The sequence below is a fragment of the Anser anser genome (genome assembly GCF_964211835.1).
Source record: "Anser anser genome assembly, chromosome: 7".
NCBI classification, from domain to species: domain Eukaryota; kingdom Metazoa; phylum Chordata; class Aves; order Anseriformes; family Anatidae; genus Anser; species Anser anser.
The window spans coordinates 35,424,828-35,440,179 of NC_139727.1; the positions used below are offsets into that span (position 1 = coordinate 35,424,828).

A 15,352-nucleotide genomic window follows, 5' to 3' on the forward strand; every position below is an offset into this window, starting at 1 on the left:
ACACACTTGCAGATATTAAGGAAAAGTTTACTTCCCAAGACTTCCCTATTACCGGTGTAGGTATCACCAGTCAGAATAGAAACTGAAAGCAAAAACTAGGTACTTCGTAAACTTGCTTAGATTCCCTGTCAGTAGAGAAGAAGGAAGCTTAAATAAGGTAATCCTGATGTTCACATTACTTACACTGTAGCTTTGTAAAATATCCTTCTTTCTCTAGTTTTTGGGGGCAATTAGTACTGGCCACTTTAGGCAAAGCTGCTCATAGCCATACAGGTTATACGTTATCTGCTTCTTTTGGGGTACAATTTAGCTTATTTTTGAATCTACAAGGTTAGAAATAGAATCTAAAATCACATTAAATATCTTTGCCCACCTCTGCATCTCCTCTTGCGTGAGATTCTTTCGCATTTCTCTCGATAAGTGATAAAGTCGGTGAAGTGTGGATGCATGAAAAAGAGCATTTCCTGATTTCCAGAAGACAGTTGACACTTTGTGATAGTAATTTGCCATCAGCTGTGGTTTGGGTGGTTTCTTAGACAAGGCAAATAGCCCATGAATATCCTCCACTGCTTTGAAAGCTTCCTAAAAAACAAACACACTACTTTTAGGAAGTTTTTGCAACCCTGCAAAAAGGGAAAAAAAATGAAAATTCACTAAAGACTATAAAACTACAACCAATAAGTCACATGTTGTGGATGCCCCATCCCTAGAGGTGTTCAAGGCCAAGTTGGATGGGGCCCTGGACAACCTGATCTAGTGGGTGCTATCACAAGGGATGGAACTGGGTGGTCTTCAAGGTCCCTTCCAACCCAAGTCATTCTGTGATTCCACAAAGACTACCTTTATTTAATACCACTGAAAGCTGTCATCTCCAGTTCTGGCAGCTACATGTAATTAAAAATTTCCTCCATAATAAAGAAATTATTTGGACGTACTGCAAACCCATTAACTCTCATCTGTTAGAAACGGGGAATTAAAGGTTATTTAATTGGGGGTTTTTTTGGAAACTTTTTTTCAGATTTTCAATCTACAAACCAAGAAAAAACCATTTCTATCATTCTACCAATTCTACTATTTACTCTTTTTACTGTTTTCATACAAATCACATCTGTGATCAAAAAAGGTTAGTTTCCCTAAAAACAAAAATGTACCTTGGAAATGCCTTATATATAACAACTTTTAAAACTAAAAAGGAATCGGTGTTAACAGAGAGCATTCTCCAAGTTCACAGATAGAACAACTCTGATTCTTTAGGAATCTGACGTTAGAAAGATTCCAAAAGCAAAGCACCTTTTTGAAAAACTTACTCTGAAAGCGCCCTCGCTGACTAGACACTGATGTACCTCAGTTGGAAGTGCTGGGGCCCCAGCCTAACAACAGGGTTTGACATTTGCCAACCACTTCCCAGTGATGTAGTCCACGAGAACACAACATGTAAGAGATGAAGACGTCAGTCAACTTCTCCCTCTCCCAACTCAAAGCAACTCCAACCACTTCACCACTAACTACTACAAGCACAGGCTTGGTTTGAAGCACTACATGAAAACAGCAGTTCCAGAAACATCAGACGAAGTATAACACACAAATAATACCGCATTCAAGATACTAAGGAGTTTATTCTTCAACTATTCTCCTGTTTTTACCTTGAAGCACACACCATGAAACATGACCTGCATGGCAGAGATTCTGGAAAGGTTGGATGCTACCGTGTGATTAGAGGAGGCCTGCTGCATACCTGCCACAGCTCCATGCTAATAGCGCTGTCAAGCTGCACAAGCCTGGTCTCCAAGTGCATGGACTGGCTGTCAGGGTTGTTGAGGTTGATTGCTGTGCTTTGGTTATGATGACGCTGGATCTGCCCCAGATGCATTCTCAGGTTATCGCAGAGCTTACGGAACTCCGCTTTACGCGTGTACTGCAGGCAGAACTTAAAAGCTGCAAAAACACGAATTTAGAATGTTTGCTCATGGTGATTTCATTGTAGTCCTAAATGGGATTCAAATATGTAAATCGATGCATTTAAAGAATCTTCATTTACAGTCCAAAGACATAGCAAACAAGATCTAATCAGTCACGCATAATAAGTTACAATGCAGAGCACTACCAGCTTGACCTCAAAAAATTAAGATGTTTCTACGCAATTAAGCTTAAGGAGCAGAGGGAATGCTTTGAATCAAATGAGAACATTCTGATTTAAGCAGCGATTCTAGATTTTGTTTTGAACTATGTGCAAATACAATTCTGAGAAGAGCATGAATTAAAGCTTCGCCTTCATAAAATGTGGGAAAAAATTCTCAAGCCATCTAGTATGGTAAAGTTAAATGAAGCTTTCAAAAGGCTGAAGATAACAGGAAAAAATGTCTTTGATCCTACAGCTCCTTTCAAAAACCTGACTGCGCTGGGCCATTGCCACTGAAAACCCTGAAGTATCTCTACCAGGAACAGTCAAAATAGTAGCTCTTGATACTGTTGCACAAAGACTTAAATACACACTAAGGCACCTAGAACTCATCTGATGGCCATTTTTACCTAATATATTTGCACAGTTTGGGCCTAGAGGTAAAAACCTAGCAGCTTTTTTTCAAAAGATACAGAGCCTCAAGTTACGCATAAAGATGGAACATATTTTCCACTCCTCATTCCCCCTTAAGAAAAAAAGATGAGCACACAAGTACCCATTCTTAGAAATTATTTTTTCTGCAGAATAATGGCAGGAAGAATCAGACAAGCCCTTTTCCTAGTAAAATACTATTCAGAAGTTAATAAGTTATTCTCAGTATATCCAGGAAAAAATAACTTTTTCCTTGCATATTCTGTTGCAATAAAAGTTTAGCGTACAGAAACCTCCACAAGAAAACTGTAATTTTAAGAACAGTGTGTGTGTGCATGCATATGCATAAGAGATCAACGTAGTTTTAACTCTAATGCAATAGTCAGACAGAAATAACCTCTCATTTTCTAGTTTTACAGTATGTAACACAGAAGTCCACAATCTCCTTACGCTGTAAATTTCCATCTTTTCAACTCACCTTGCTGTGCAATATCATGGTACAAACGTTCCACTCTAGAATTGTTTCGGAGAAGATCCAAACATTGCCGATATGATTCCCACAGAAATTTAACCCATGGTGTCAAAAGCAGTCGGTCAGTACGGTCCTGAGTGTCTTCTCCACTTACAGCACTCAAAAGAACACTACAGTTGGGAACGGAGAAAAGGGGAAAAGAAGGAGAAAAAGAAGTGGTTCAGATTCTCATTGTTCTTTTTGTTCAATTCTCATTAAGATCTAAGATAAGACTGTAGGAATCCAAACAGCTACATGCTGCTGAATTAGCTACTCCTTAGTTTCAAATTGATCCTTCAAAGTTTTCCTTTAAAGGATGTAGATATCTTTTCTTGATGTTAAGTTTCCAATCTTGGCCCCTGCGTATATCACTGATACGTACAAGTTCCACAGGTGAAGACTTCTGTAGGTTGTGTGCCCTTCACACAAGGAAGCCAAAGGAAACTAGCTCTAGGACCTTCACCTTCTCCATTCTATCAAGGAGCAGCACAGTGTTACTTCTGTCTGACCCCAGTACCACTGGCTACTCAGATACTTTGCTGCTTGCTGATACTTCCTTTTTAGTCACTGGCAAGGCTGCCAGGAGGAGCTCACTGCTTGTTGATACTTGACACAGGAGAAACGTGTGCCTTATGAATTGCATTTTCGCCACTGAAGACTCCTATACTGGCACACAGAGAAACGAACAAGCTCAATACATTCTCTTCCGCTACTTTTATTTATAACCTCAAATCAGTTCACCTTTTACTGTCTTTAATTTTGTCAGCAAGCAAACTGGAGGTCAGTAAAGGATAAGTTTACAACCCGGGAGCATTACAGCAAAACTTAAGTCTGAATTTACCAACCAACACACTTTGTCAAGGATACTCACAGAAGTATCTCAGCATACATAACCAAGCATACCTTATTATTTTTAAAACTATCCTGCAGTTTCTCTCACTGCTCAACCAAAGATCTCTCCAGCCAACACAAACATACTATTTTTCTAACCAACGCTTTGACACTAAAAGCTAGAATACAGAATACTAGAAATGAGCAGTCAGTGTCAGTGTCTAAGTACCAGTGGGATTCCTTCGTAACAAGGACTGTTTCAGGCATTGAAAATAACGTGGAATTACAAGGAAAGCTGAGGAATTCCTGTTACTGAAGGACTTAGAGAACAGATGAGAGAAGCATATTTAAAGAATATTTTATAATTTATTATGACTCATTGCAAAAGAAAAGATTCAATAGTCTCTTCAGATCCTTCTCAATGATTACTTTTTAAAAAGTCTTGGTCTTCACCAGAGCACAGTACCTAAGAAATGTTAGTTTCTAACTGCTTTTTTTTTGTGGTCACATGTCACTGATTGCACTATCATCCTGGAACAACTACTGAGGACAGAACTTTAACCTCTTCAGTTTTTGCAACCAACGAGCCTTGCTGTTAACATGCAAATCCACAGTCTTCTACTCCAAGTCCCTGTGAATTGTATTTGACTTCTCTAACTCCATTCCTCACCACTACCTACAATGATAATTTCACTGCTAATTTCTTTGAACTTTGTACCGTCAGTAAACATGGCTGACTTTTCCAGTTACTTTCCAAGACTTTAATTGAAAGACTTCACCCTAACTCTCGATTTCCCCCTCCTCGCACCATTACGTGCTGTCTGTCTGTCCCTGGGCAATGCCTCTATCACCTTCCAACTTGAAGAACATCCCATCCGGTACAGTATCGACAGCTTTACTTTTCTCCTTGTTACACCTCTGTCATTTCTTGAATTTAAAAAATGTAACCACCAAAAAAAAGATTCTGAAGTTACCGGACATCATTCACCCTTCAGCAAGCCTGTGCCGAATTGTTTTTGTGTTTTTAACCCCACGTACTAATTCTTCAGAACTCGTGCTAACGACCTGAACACTATAATGATCTAGACAAGCTAACAGCAGATCAGCAGCTGTTCAGACTGCTCCTCAGGCCTGCCTATGGACGATGAGAAACCACGCTGCCTGCTCAGATGGCTATCTGAGATTATGCCGTCACCCAACACAATAAAGCTGACTTTTCCGTCCATCTCAGGCTAAGTAATTTCCAAGCCCCTAAAAAGCGTGTTTCTTTTATTCCACAATCCATATGCTTACAAAAAAGCAGCAGTAAAGTGTTGCTTTGGTATGCAGACCACACCTAGGATGGCCAATCTCAACCTATCAGACTTCCACCACCCTTTTTCCTAGAATTCTCCACTTATGGCTAAACATCCTTTTATTGTTTCTCGTAACAACTTCAGCAAAGTTTAATTTGGTTTGATTTATTACCTACACACCTTGATTTTTTTTTCAAGGATACAGACAATTATCCTCTCCCAGACTCATTATATTACCTCACCTTGCCACTTCTTTTTCAGAACTATCACCACACACACAGCTGTACTAGCAGCGTTCATGTGACCATTCCCGAAAATTAAGGGATTCATCTGAAGAACATAAATACACGGTATGAGCTAACCCCACTTTGCCTGAAGCAGATTAGGAAATTCTCCCACAAACCGTTCTGACAACAGAACGCTGACTTCTCGCAGAGGCAGAAGAAACCAAAAGCCAGAGAGTGGTTCATCCAACCTGGCACACTGTTGCTTAAGTTGTCTGCTAACTGAAGGCCTACAAAGGAACTAAAGCAGATATACTGACTGATCCTTTTTTCCATTATTCCTAAATTCTCATTTTCTATCCAATTAATTATGACACATAGAACAAATTTGTTACACCTTTTCTGCTATTACCTCATCAGCTGCCTAAGCAAGTATAAAGTAACATTTTCTTTTGTTTGCAGATGCACAATGTGGTGAAAAAGTTTGAAGGTTACTACATAAGAGAATTAAACTAGCCTAATACAATTAATAGTTTACCAGCTTTACCAAATTTAATTGTTTCCCAGCTGATAACAAGCAGCTTTCAATAATAAAATCACCAATACCATTATAGGTGCAGGTTTCAGCAGACCCCATAAAGCTGTCACCCAACTCTCGGAACTGCATCTCCTTTTTCTTCTCTTTACTGCTTATTTTATGTCCTTTACTACAGATGCAAGGATTTTGTTCAATAGAGGTGACCCTTCCTATTTCTATTGCTACCTCTCAAACGTCCTTAGTATTCCATTTTCAAGCCATCATCTTTATTTCTCAGCTTCCTAACTATCTTCCATCAGATGAATTCCAACTGCAACTACGGTTCTACCACATTTTTATTATTCTTACACTTGAACACATAACTTCACATTTCCCTTCTTTTGCTGTCAATCCTTTTACTTAGAGGTATTCATTTTATCCTCTTCTGGATCTGGCCTCTTGAAAAAGATGGCCCCACTCATACAGTGAAAGCTAGAAAGAGACTGCTCAATTACCTCTTGTTCTCCCCTCAAGGTACAGTTCCTTCCTGCACTATCATCAGTACTCCTTGCACACTGACACCTGGCTTGCTTCATCACCTTCTCCCTCTCTCGTCTTTCGTAGATGCAGTTCTCCAATTCTTTCCCAATCACCTTCACCTATTTTTTGCTAATTTCCCCTCTCAGATTTTCTGTTTTCTGTGAAGCAAACCTGTTCCTCAGCTCTAGGTCTTTTCCATTAGCTCGTCTCTGCCGCCTTCTTCCAGCACCCAGATATTTCTACGTCTCAGCCTCGTAACGCAGTGGTTCGTCCTTTAGCACAGCATATAACACTGAAAGTACACATTTAGTCCTTCTCTTCCGTTATATCCCTCATATCCATGGTCATCTCCAGCTGTGTTTTTAGATCACAAGTCTCCTGCGTGCTCCATCAGAAAGCACTTTGTATCCACGTAACACCTATTACGTACCCTTGCCAGTAAAACATCCAGTCTGCATTTTCTTTACGCAGCTACTTCTGACTTGTCATTACGGTGAATCTTCTCCTTTACTCCCTTAGTCAGCTTCCACTTCTATTTATTTTTTCATTCCCAATTATTTCAATAAGTTCCCTAGCCGTTTGCAAATTCCAACATCATCTCTGCTGCTGACAGCAAGGCTTTTTAAAAAAATCTTCCATAACGCCATTAAAATACAAGGAAAGTAAGTGTATGAAAAATAAAACCACAGGTTGTAACTTTAGATAATCTGACAGCGTGGTATTAGTCATTTAACTGCACCATGCACCTCGTAAATCAATACAAAAGCCATAGTTTAATAATTAAGTCAGGAAATTACTGTTCAGGTGTACTGCTCATAAAAAACACAAAGTCTCAATTGAAGAACATCAAAATATAGTCTTCCTTGTCGTCTTTATAGGTATGTGTGTGTGTATATATATATATATATATATTCATATATATACACTCAGAACATTCACCAAAAATCTAGAAATCCTTGCGTCAGTGCTCTATAAACACAAAAATAAGGATACTTTGCTGCGAAGTGCTTACAGTGTAAAGCCAGGCCTCCTACCTCTCTGGAGTTTGAATGTTATCTAAGTCTTCTATGTCCAGTACCATCTGCTGGGATTCTTCCTTAGCTGCTTCCGTTTTTTCTTCAGCTAACTTTAAATAGGCTCGAACAACATCCTCCAAAGATTTGATGTTCACCTACGCCAAAGGCAGAACATGTGAAGTTATTTCCCCCCACGACAGGCAACAAATATTTAAGATGTAAATGCTACAAGACCAGGAACATCTAAAAAGCAGATTAATTCTGAGTCAAGACTGATCAGTTACATTTAGATCTCATCAGCTGACACAAACCACGCTTGCTACAAATAACAAAGAAACGATTCAGAAGCCGTACCTGCTGGCAAATGTTCTTGTACTGGTACAGCCCTTCCTTTGCCAGGTGACTCTTGCGGAGATCCACACAGAGTTCCAGGTACTTCAGCATAATCGGCTCGTGGATTTTCTGCCATGTTCGGTGTTTCTTACTTTTCATAACATCATAGAGAACATCAAGGGCAGGCTGCTTTTTGCCAACCTCAAGGAATTCTGAAAGTAAAATCTAATTAGCAGAGGAGTTGTAACCTAGAAGATACATGCTATTATGATTAATAGTGTAACCTTTTAGAATTTAATCAGCTCTAATCAAATTCCACTGATGGTTTGATTTACCTAGCTATACCAAAAATGTTGGCACATGCAACTGCAGGGGCAGTTTTTCAATGCCGTAACTGGCAAACAAATGCAGACCTCTCCATTAGCATGCAAATTTGGGGATGGCAGAGGTGTCTCTCCATCCATCTAGGCATGACTAGGCTCTTCATACATATTAATAAAATATGTGCATCCAGTCTTAAAGCTCGTTTCATCACGAAGGACAACAAACACCCACCACAAGCCTCGCAGTACAGATCTAACAGGATCTGTCAGCATCACAGCCGCTCCTGTCTACGGGGGCAGCGAGGCACTGGAACAAGCTGCCCCAAGAAGCTGTGGCTGACCCATCCTGGAGTGTGCAAGGCGAGGCTGGATGGGGCTTTGGGCAACCTGGGCTGGTGGGAGGTGTCCCTGCCATGGCAGGGCGTTGGAACTGGGTGGGCTTTGAGGTCCCTGCCAACCCAAACCACTCTGTGATTGTGTGATACACCGCATGTTCCGCTCAGTACAAAACAGAGCCAACCACCCACGAGCACATCACATCGTGAAGCAGCACAGCCACCTACCAACACACACGCTGAACGCCTACACTGAAGGCATTCACCACGAAAAGCAAGTCAGAAGAATGATGAGAATGGGAAACAAACAGGTTACAGATAAAGAGAGAGGAGGGAGGGAGGTGGAAGGGGGGAGGAAATAAAGTTGTGTACAACTAAAAAAGAAAGGTAAGCGTATTCTTAAAGAGGAACGGAGTTAGCACTTTCCACAGAGTATTTTGGAACTGCCTCCATTCCTCAAGAAACAGCGGCAGAATAGGAGGAAAATCGGAGCCTGCTGAAGGTGCTCATGCACACAGATGAACTTCAAAGACCACGAGGAGTTTCTTGTACAGTCCTCATCATACTCCACAAAAAAAAAAAAAAACAACTATAACCGGTGTTCTAAGTTTTAGAATGTCAGAACTGAAGTTAAACATGGCCAAAAGTTGCATTTTGAAAACAGCAGTAACGATTTAACTTAAGGACCACACTATCAGATGTTTGGAGCCTACTTTATGTAAATAATGAGCTTGCGTAAGATGAGCAAGCTCCTTTACAAAAAAAATATAAGGTCACATACAAAGATAAATAAGACTACAACGTGACAGTATTTGGCAGTATTTTAAACTCGCCAAGGGAATTTTAATAAAGCTATCCTCCATCCTATGATGTAAACTGCTATTCTACCTCAGTGCTGCTTTTGAGGCAATTACTGCTGAGCTTTACTGGGTTTTATTTATGAAAATGAACCTGAAAGGCAAGTTGAATCTTGCAACAATGCCAGGCCCTTCCAAGCACCACAGCTCGCAGTGGTCGATAACTAACTGGACAAAGCACAACATTAATTCATACTGTGCTGAAACTTTTAATTAACTCTGGCCAAGCAAGTTCTTGCCAGAACATCAAATAATTATGGCTAATTTAACAGACACTGTAGTAAAAGCAGGCACAAAGGGAACCTGAAGAGTCAAATACAGCACTGTGTCTCCTCCTGTAAGGCACAGGGATGTGTAGGTTATGGAACCAAAGAACTGCAGCAGACCAAATGTAAGAGCATTAACCCTGGAATAGCTGTCAGAATGACATTTTTTTCTGGTTTTTACATTATACCACTTGAAATGCAAAAAGGTATCTAAATCAGCAACAAGGCTGAGCCCCTGCAGGCCACAAAGACCTGACCCAGCTTGTCGTGTTTTCCATTCAGTCTACTGCAGCGTGGGATCGTCAGTGCTTGTCTGGAAAACACTTCCTTCAGTTCCACTCCTTGAAGCCCACTCCTTCAATTCATTCAGATTTAACAGATGTGCAGCAGTACAAAAGACATGGATTTAACACTGCTCTTCGATACCAGGAAAGCAGAAATGCAACAGCAGATTTAAAGGGCAGTTTAAGGCCAATACTCCAACGGTGTGTGTGACTTCCTCAGCAAGCAGGAGCTTTCCCCACCCAGGAATTCTGAAGTTGAATCAATGGTTGAATACTATCATATATGCATCTTTTACAGTAAAAGGACTGCTAAAACACAACTTTATCTTTGGAAGCACTGGATCTCATATTCTTTTCCGTATTTTTATCTGTGATGTTTGTAGGAATGGTTATACAACGAATTTTAGGAATCTTCAGACGTAATATCTTGTATTTCTTGTTTTTTTAAGATAGTTACTGAATTATGTGTAATCCCTAGACTACCCTGCCTCTTCAGCCATCATTTCAAGCCCCACTGATCCTCTGTAATTTCTGGATGTCTAAACGTGCAGCCTGCACCAACGACGAGCCTAAATGCTTTTCCTAAGCGCTTAAAATAGGATATTATTTTAAAAGGCGCCCAAGCCGTACATTTAGCCGGAAAGGCGTCAGCCGACAAGCACCCTCAGCCCGGCTTTGTGCACGGCAGAGGCACGAGGCAGGCGGCAGCGCCGTCCCCCCGAGTCCCCTCACCCCGGCGGCGCACTCGGGGCCTCCCACCCCTGCCCTCCCCGCAGCCCCCGGGGCCGGAGGCGGCTCCCGAGCGTGGAAAAGCCGGGCCGGGGCCGGGCAGGCCCCGCGGGGCCCAGGCCAGGCGGCTTCACGAGCCCGGCCTCGGCGTCCCGGAGCCCCCCGCTGCGCCCTGGCTCCTCACGGGGCCTGCTCGGCTGCCGGGGGGGGGTGGAGGGGAACCCGCACGGCCGGGCCCCGCTCCCCGCCCAGGCCTCGCCCGGCGCCATGCGGCCGGGCCCCGCCGCCTCCCCTCAGCGCCGCCAAACGGAGGCAGAGCGGGGCCCGGCGGGGACAGCGAGACCCGGCCGCGACGCGATGGGAGCGGGGGGAGCCCCGGCGGGACCGGGGAGGGGGCCGGCACTGACCGTTCGCCCGCTTCAGGGCGTTCTCGGGCCGCTGGAAGTACACCGGCATGATGGCGGCGGCCTCTCCTCACAGGGCGGCGGCGCGCTCCGGGTCGGGCGGGCGGCACGCGGCGCCGGAAGGGGAGGGGCGCGCGCCGCCGCACGCCGAGACGGGGCCGCGCAACCGGGCGGGGGCGCGCGCGGGGCGGGAGCGCGCGTGGGGATGGGCAGCGGCGTGGTTAAAAGGGGGCCTGGGTGGGTGGGCTTCAGGGGTCCCTTCCAATATTGATTGGTCTGCGATAGCCGCTCGCCCGTGCGTTTCCTCACTGAAAAATTCAATCTTTTGACTTTGAAGCGACACAAAAATACACGAATTGCACCCAGAAGTCCCACGACATCAGCAACAAAGCAATGGGACAGCAGTAATTAAATCCGTGACTAGTGGGATATTTTGGATTAGTAAGTGTTTGTGGATTAGTTTAAGGCATTTAGCGTGCTGTGCTCGTTGGTCCTTCAGCAGAAACACGCACCTCCGCAGCAAGGTCACTGATACCGTCCCAACGACAGCTGCTGAAAGTTTCATAACTATTATACAATACATTTAAAATTCACTTCTAATGTTGGCTTGCAAGCATGGTTTATTGCTAAACAGAAAAATAAGTAAAACTAAGAAAAAAGAAGACACTTGTATGGAAGTTTTAGTGATACTGGTGTTTCCATGTAACTCAGCCCCTCGATGCTCAACGCTTTTCACTGCATTCCCTGGGAGTAAACACGAGGAAAAGAAAGCAGCTCTGCTTTTTCTGTCTCTCTTCACTTGAGAGTTGCTCCATGTCCTTGGTATCTCTCTCAGATCAGGTGGCTGTATGACACGTGGTGCTCTCCATCAGGCCACGCTGTTGATTTATACAGAAGTATTTGAATACAGTTGCACTCTGTGCTGTCTCCAACAGCCTAGATATTTCGGCTTCAAACCACGGCAATACGTTCAGCAGAGCCTTCATTGAGCTATTTGTAGTGCTGAACAAGTCCTTTTCTTGCGTTCATTAAATGAATATATCAGTCTGTCAGACGAGTGTCAGGCACCACCTAGGTCGAGTGGCAGCCTCCTGGCACCTGAAGGCCACCAATGCCTGTGTCACTGCAGCTGGTGCTTACCCTAAGGCTTCGCAGCCTGTTCTGCAGAGAGCCTGCATGCTAGCAGTGGGCTACCGTTTGTTTATTTCTATTTAATCGCAGTATTTGCTATTCAGGAGCCCACTGCACTTTTTTCAATCTCTCTGAAGTTCCTGAAGGCCTTCAAGGCTTGACTCAGACAATTTGACATCAGGAGAAGGCCTTACCGTCTGACTTCTCGTGCCTTTTTAAACACATATACTTTAACTTTGTGCCATTATTAACCCCCTTAAGTGCTCGCTGTAGCCAGGCATGATTTGTGACAGAGCTGGCCTCTGTCAGGCCATTTTCTTTAGCAGCTTCTGACACTCCTGGAGTTATCCCAGGTATGTCAGGAGTTCGGCAAACTATTCTTCCTAATCTGTTGCTGCTCTGCACTTTTAGTGAAGTTTGTGCACTGTGGCCTCCATATACAGCATTAAGGTTTATTTGTTAATCCAAACTATGAAACAAGATGGTTCTGTTCTCAGATGAGCGTGTCCTTACACGGAGTTATTCGGGGATAGCTGTTACACTTTGTGAATATTCCCTGCCCTAATCAGGCTGTCTTTAGGCAGAAGCAAGCCTTTATGAATGCTCGGTAATTTGTGAGGCCATTTTGTGCTTTGCTCAGCAGTAGGTGTTGGGTGCAAGGTAACTTCAAAAGGTGAGTCTGTGGGCAACGCAACCTCATCTTGCAATGTAAATTGTATCCTGTGCCTTACAAAGACACATAAAATAAAATAAATATATTTAAGGAACGAAACATGGGAATGGCAGGGGCTCTTTTTGTCAGTAGCAGCTGGAAATGAGGCCGGGAAGCGGCCGAGCGGGTGCCGGCGCAGTGGCCCCTGAGGGGCGAGCACGCAGCAAATGGCGGCCGGCGGGGCGCGGCGGGGCGGTCCCCGCTGCCCTCAGTGCCCGCGGGCCGAGCCGTGCCGGGCTATGTCGGACCACGCCGAGCCGTGCCGGCCCAGGAGCCCCCCGCAGCCCCCAGAGCCCCTCAGGCCCGGCCGGGGCGGAGCGTGGGGTGGAGGCGGCGGGCGGAAGGGCGCTGGGGCCGGAAGATGGCCGAGCCGGAGGCGCAGCTGCTGCTGGCCGTGGGGCTGATCGGTGAGGGCCGGGGCCGCGGGGGTAGAGGGATCGGGGGAGGCGATTTGAGGTGAAACCAGGAAACCTTCCAAATATGTCGTCTGTCTTACCCTCCAGCTCTCCTAACCTCAGGAGGAGCGGGTATTTATTAATATTTACCAAAAACCCTGCAGCACAAGTGCTGCCATGCAGCGTTTGAGCTGCTCGGTGTAAGGTGGAATTTGAATCAGATTCCAGGAAAACAGGTCTGATTAACCACTCGATTTACTCCCTTGCTGCTGTTCGGCATTCTCACAGTGAACATCTTTCCACCATAGAAAAAGACACCAGCGGCGATGCGCTGTGGGTCTGGTGCTATCCGTCCGTGACAGCGGAGCTGAGGAATCTCTTGCTGCGGAAAAGCTGCCTCACGGATGAAAACAAACTGCTTCATACCTTTGTGTTTGGCCAGTACAAAAGGTCGTGGTTCTACATCACAACTGTGGAAGTTCAAGAGTCTCCGGTCTTGAAAAAGGTAGGACCCGGCCCCTTTGTTTTCCAGCAGAGTCCAAGGAAGACTTTTGGGGAGCATCCTCTGGCACTTGTTTGTTTGGCTATAAACGGTGTTTTGTGCTGTGATGAAGGGAAGGGATTTGAGGATACAGATGTAACTCCTACTCAGATGCCTAGCAGCTCCATGTGTTTTGGTTTTCACCAAGATGCGTATCAGATATGTTTGCGGGAAAGGCATTGAAATACATAGAATCCAAATTGGGTAATGAGTATTAAAATGGAGATCCTATTTCACACTATTATGTCTAGTTATTTTGCATTTCAAGTTCACTTTTTTTTTTCTTTTTCGATCAAAAAAGCTTTACAAAGGGTCTTTCGTATGGTCCAAGTCTTGTTCATATGGAAGTGGTTGAGTTGAATTGCATAGGCACTTTCTTTTCCACTGCGTTGATGACTGAAAGACCACATATACCCTTTTACCTTCAGTACTTTCCTTCCCTGGTATAATGTTCATTAAGTTGTCTGTTCATACATTTTTTGTATTTTATTGCATTGTTAAGCAGTAGAGCAACATGGTAATTTTGCGTACCCACAGCAGAATGTTGCTTGCCTTTCCTTGCTCCAAGATCATATCTCCTTTGAATCTTTAAAGTGTAAAAAAATTTGTCCAGTTCTGTGTCAGTCACAGTAGGAGATGCTGTTTAAGGAGGACATGTGAGCTTGGTCATAGCCTGCAGACTGCTAGCCTCACAGTGTCCCAGACAATGATCACTCAGGATCATTCAGGAAGTTAAAGAGTATTTCTGTTTGTGTGCCTGTTGTCCTTGAATTTTTTCTAGTCTCTCTCTGAACATGTTAATGCTCTCTGCCTGTACAGCCTCCTTTGACAATACATTCTAGAAGTTTGTTACCCACTGTGGGGAAGAAAATTGCTTTTCTCTCCTTTAAACTGACCTCATGACATTAAAAGAAAGCAACGCGTATATACTGCATTAAGCGAAGGGTGATATATATGGGATCTGACTCAATGGAAGTGAGTCGCATCAGAAATCCATTAGCCAGACCTTTTCTGCAGTTAGTAACTCGGACCTGCTGCAACTCACTTTCTTTGTATTGAAGCATCTGGTCTGAGTACTGCAGTGAGTTCAGTAATGTAACAAACGCTGTCCTTTTGGGGTCGGTAAACAAGCTGTGTGTTTTTCTGTGTGTGTATCTTGCCCAGGTGACCCACTTCTCCATTGTTCTGACAGCCAAAGACTTCAACCCGGAGAAATATGCAGCCTTCACTAGGATACTCTGTAGGTCTGTATAAAAGCCGCCTTTGGGTGCTGTGTAAAGATTTTGATCTTACCAAGGCAAAAGATTAAATGTCATTGTGTTGCGTTTACATTTGGTCTAACAATCTGTTGGAAATCCAGTCCTGCATACTGAATCAGATTATATAAACTCTAGATTTGTGATTGATTTGAGCTTGTTATCGTGAGCTCGTAAGTGTTGGAAGAATGCTGCGTGTCCAGTGTGTTTTACCAACAGAGGCTTCTGACCATACACACAAACGTGCTCATTTTCTTTGATACTGTGTCTTTAAAAGGTAGAAACACTTGGGAAGAGGTTG

The 15,352-nt window shown here is 43.8% G+C and overlaps 2 protein-coding genes across 3 annotated transcripts in view; one reads left to right on the forward strand and one right to left on the reverse strand.

The window, feature by feature from the left end:
• The window catches only part of EIF3A (eukaryotic translation initiation factor 3 subunit A), a 33,007-nt gene extending 21,829 nt beyond the window's left edge, over positions 1-11,178 (reverse strand). The window contains exons 1-6 of the mRNA XM_083843467.1: positions 11,020-11,178; positions 7,840-8,030; positions 7,504-7,640; positions 3,030-3,193; positions 1,736-1,935; positions 374-582 (exon numbers count right to left, since the gene is read on the reverse strand). Of these exons, the coding sequence (XP_083699593.1) occupies positions 374-582; positions 1,736-1,935; positions 3,030-3,193; positions 7,504-7,640; positions 7,840-8,030; positions 11,020-11,068 (950 nt within the window). The 5' untranslated portion in view covers positions 11,069-11,178. The remainder of the gene's footprint in view (positions 1-373; positions 583-1,735; positions 1,936-3,029; positions 3,194-7,503; positions 7,641-7,839; positions 8,031-11,019) is intronic.
• Positions 11,179-12,398: 1,220 nt separating this feature from the next.
• Positions 12,399-15,352, forward strand: part of DENND10 (DENN domain containing 10) — a 9,077-nt gene continuing 6,123 nt past the window's right edge. The window contains exons 1-3 of one of the 2 annotated variants that reach the window (XM_083843468.1): positions 12,399-13,266; positions 13,543-13,759; positions 14,960-15,039. In XM_083843468.1, the coding sequence (XP_083699594.1) occupies positions 12,962-13,266; positions 13,543-13,759; positions 14,960-15,039 (602 nt within the window). In that variant the 5' untranslated portion in view covers positions 12,399-12,961. The remainder of the gene's footprint in view (positions 13,267-13,542; positions 13,760-14,959; positions 15,040-15,352) is intronic. The other variant, XM_083843469.1, reaches the window with a different exon arrangement.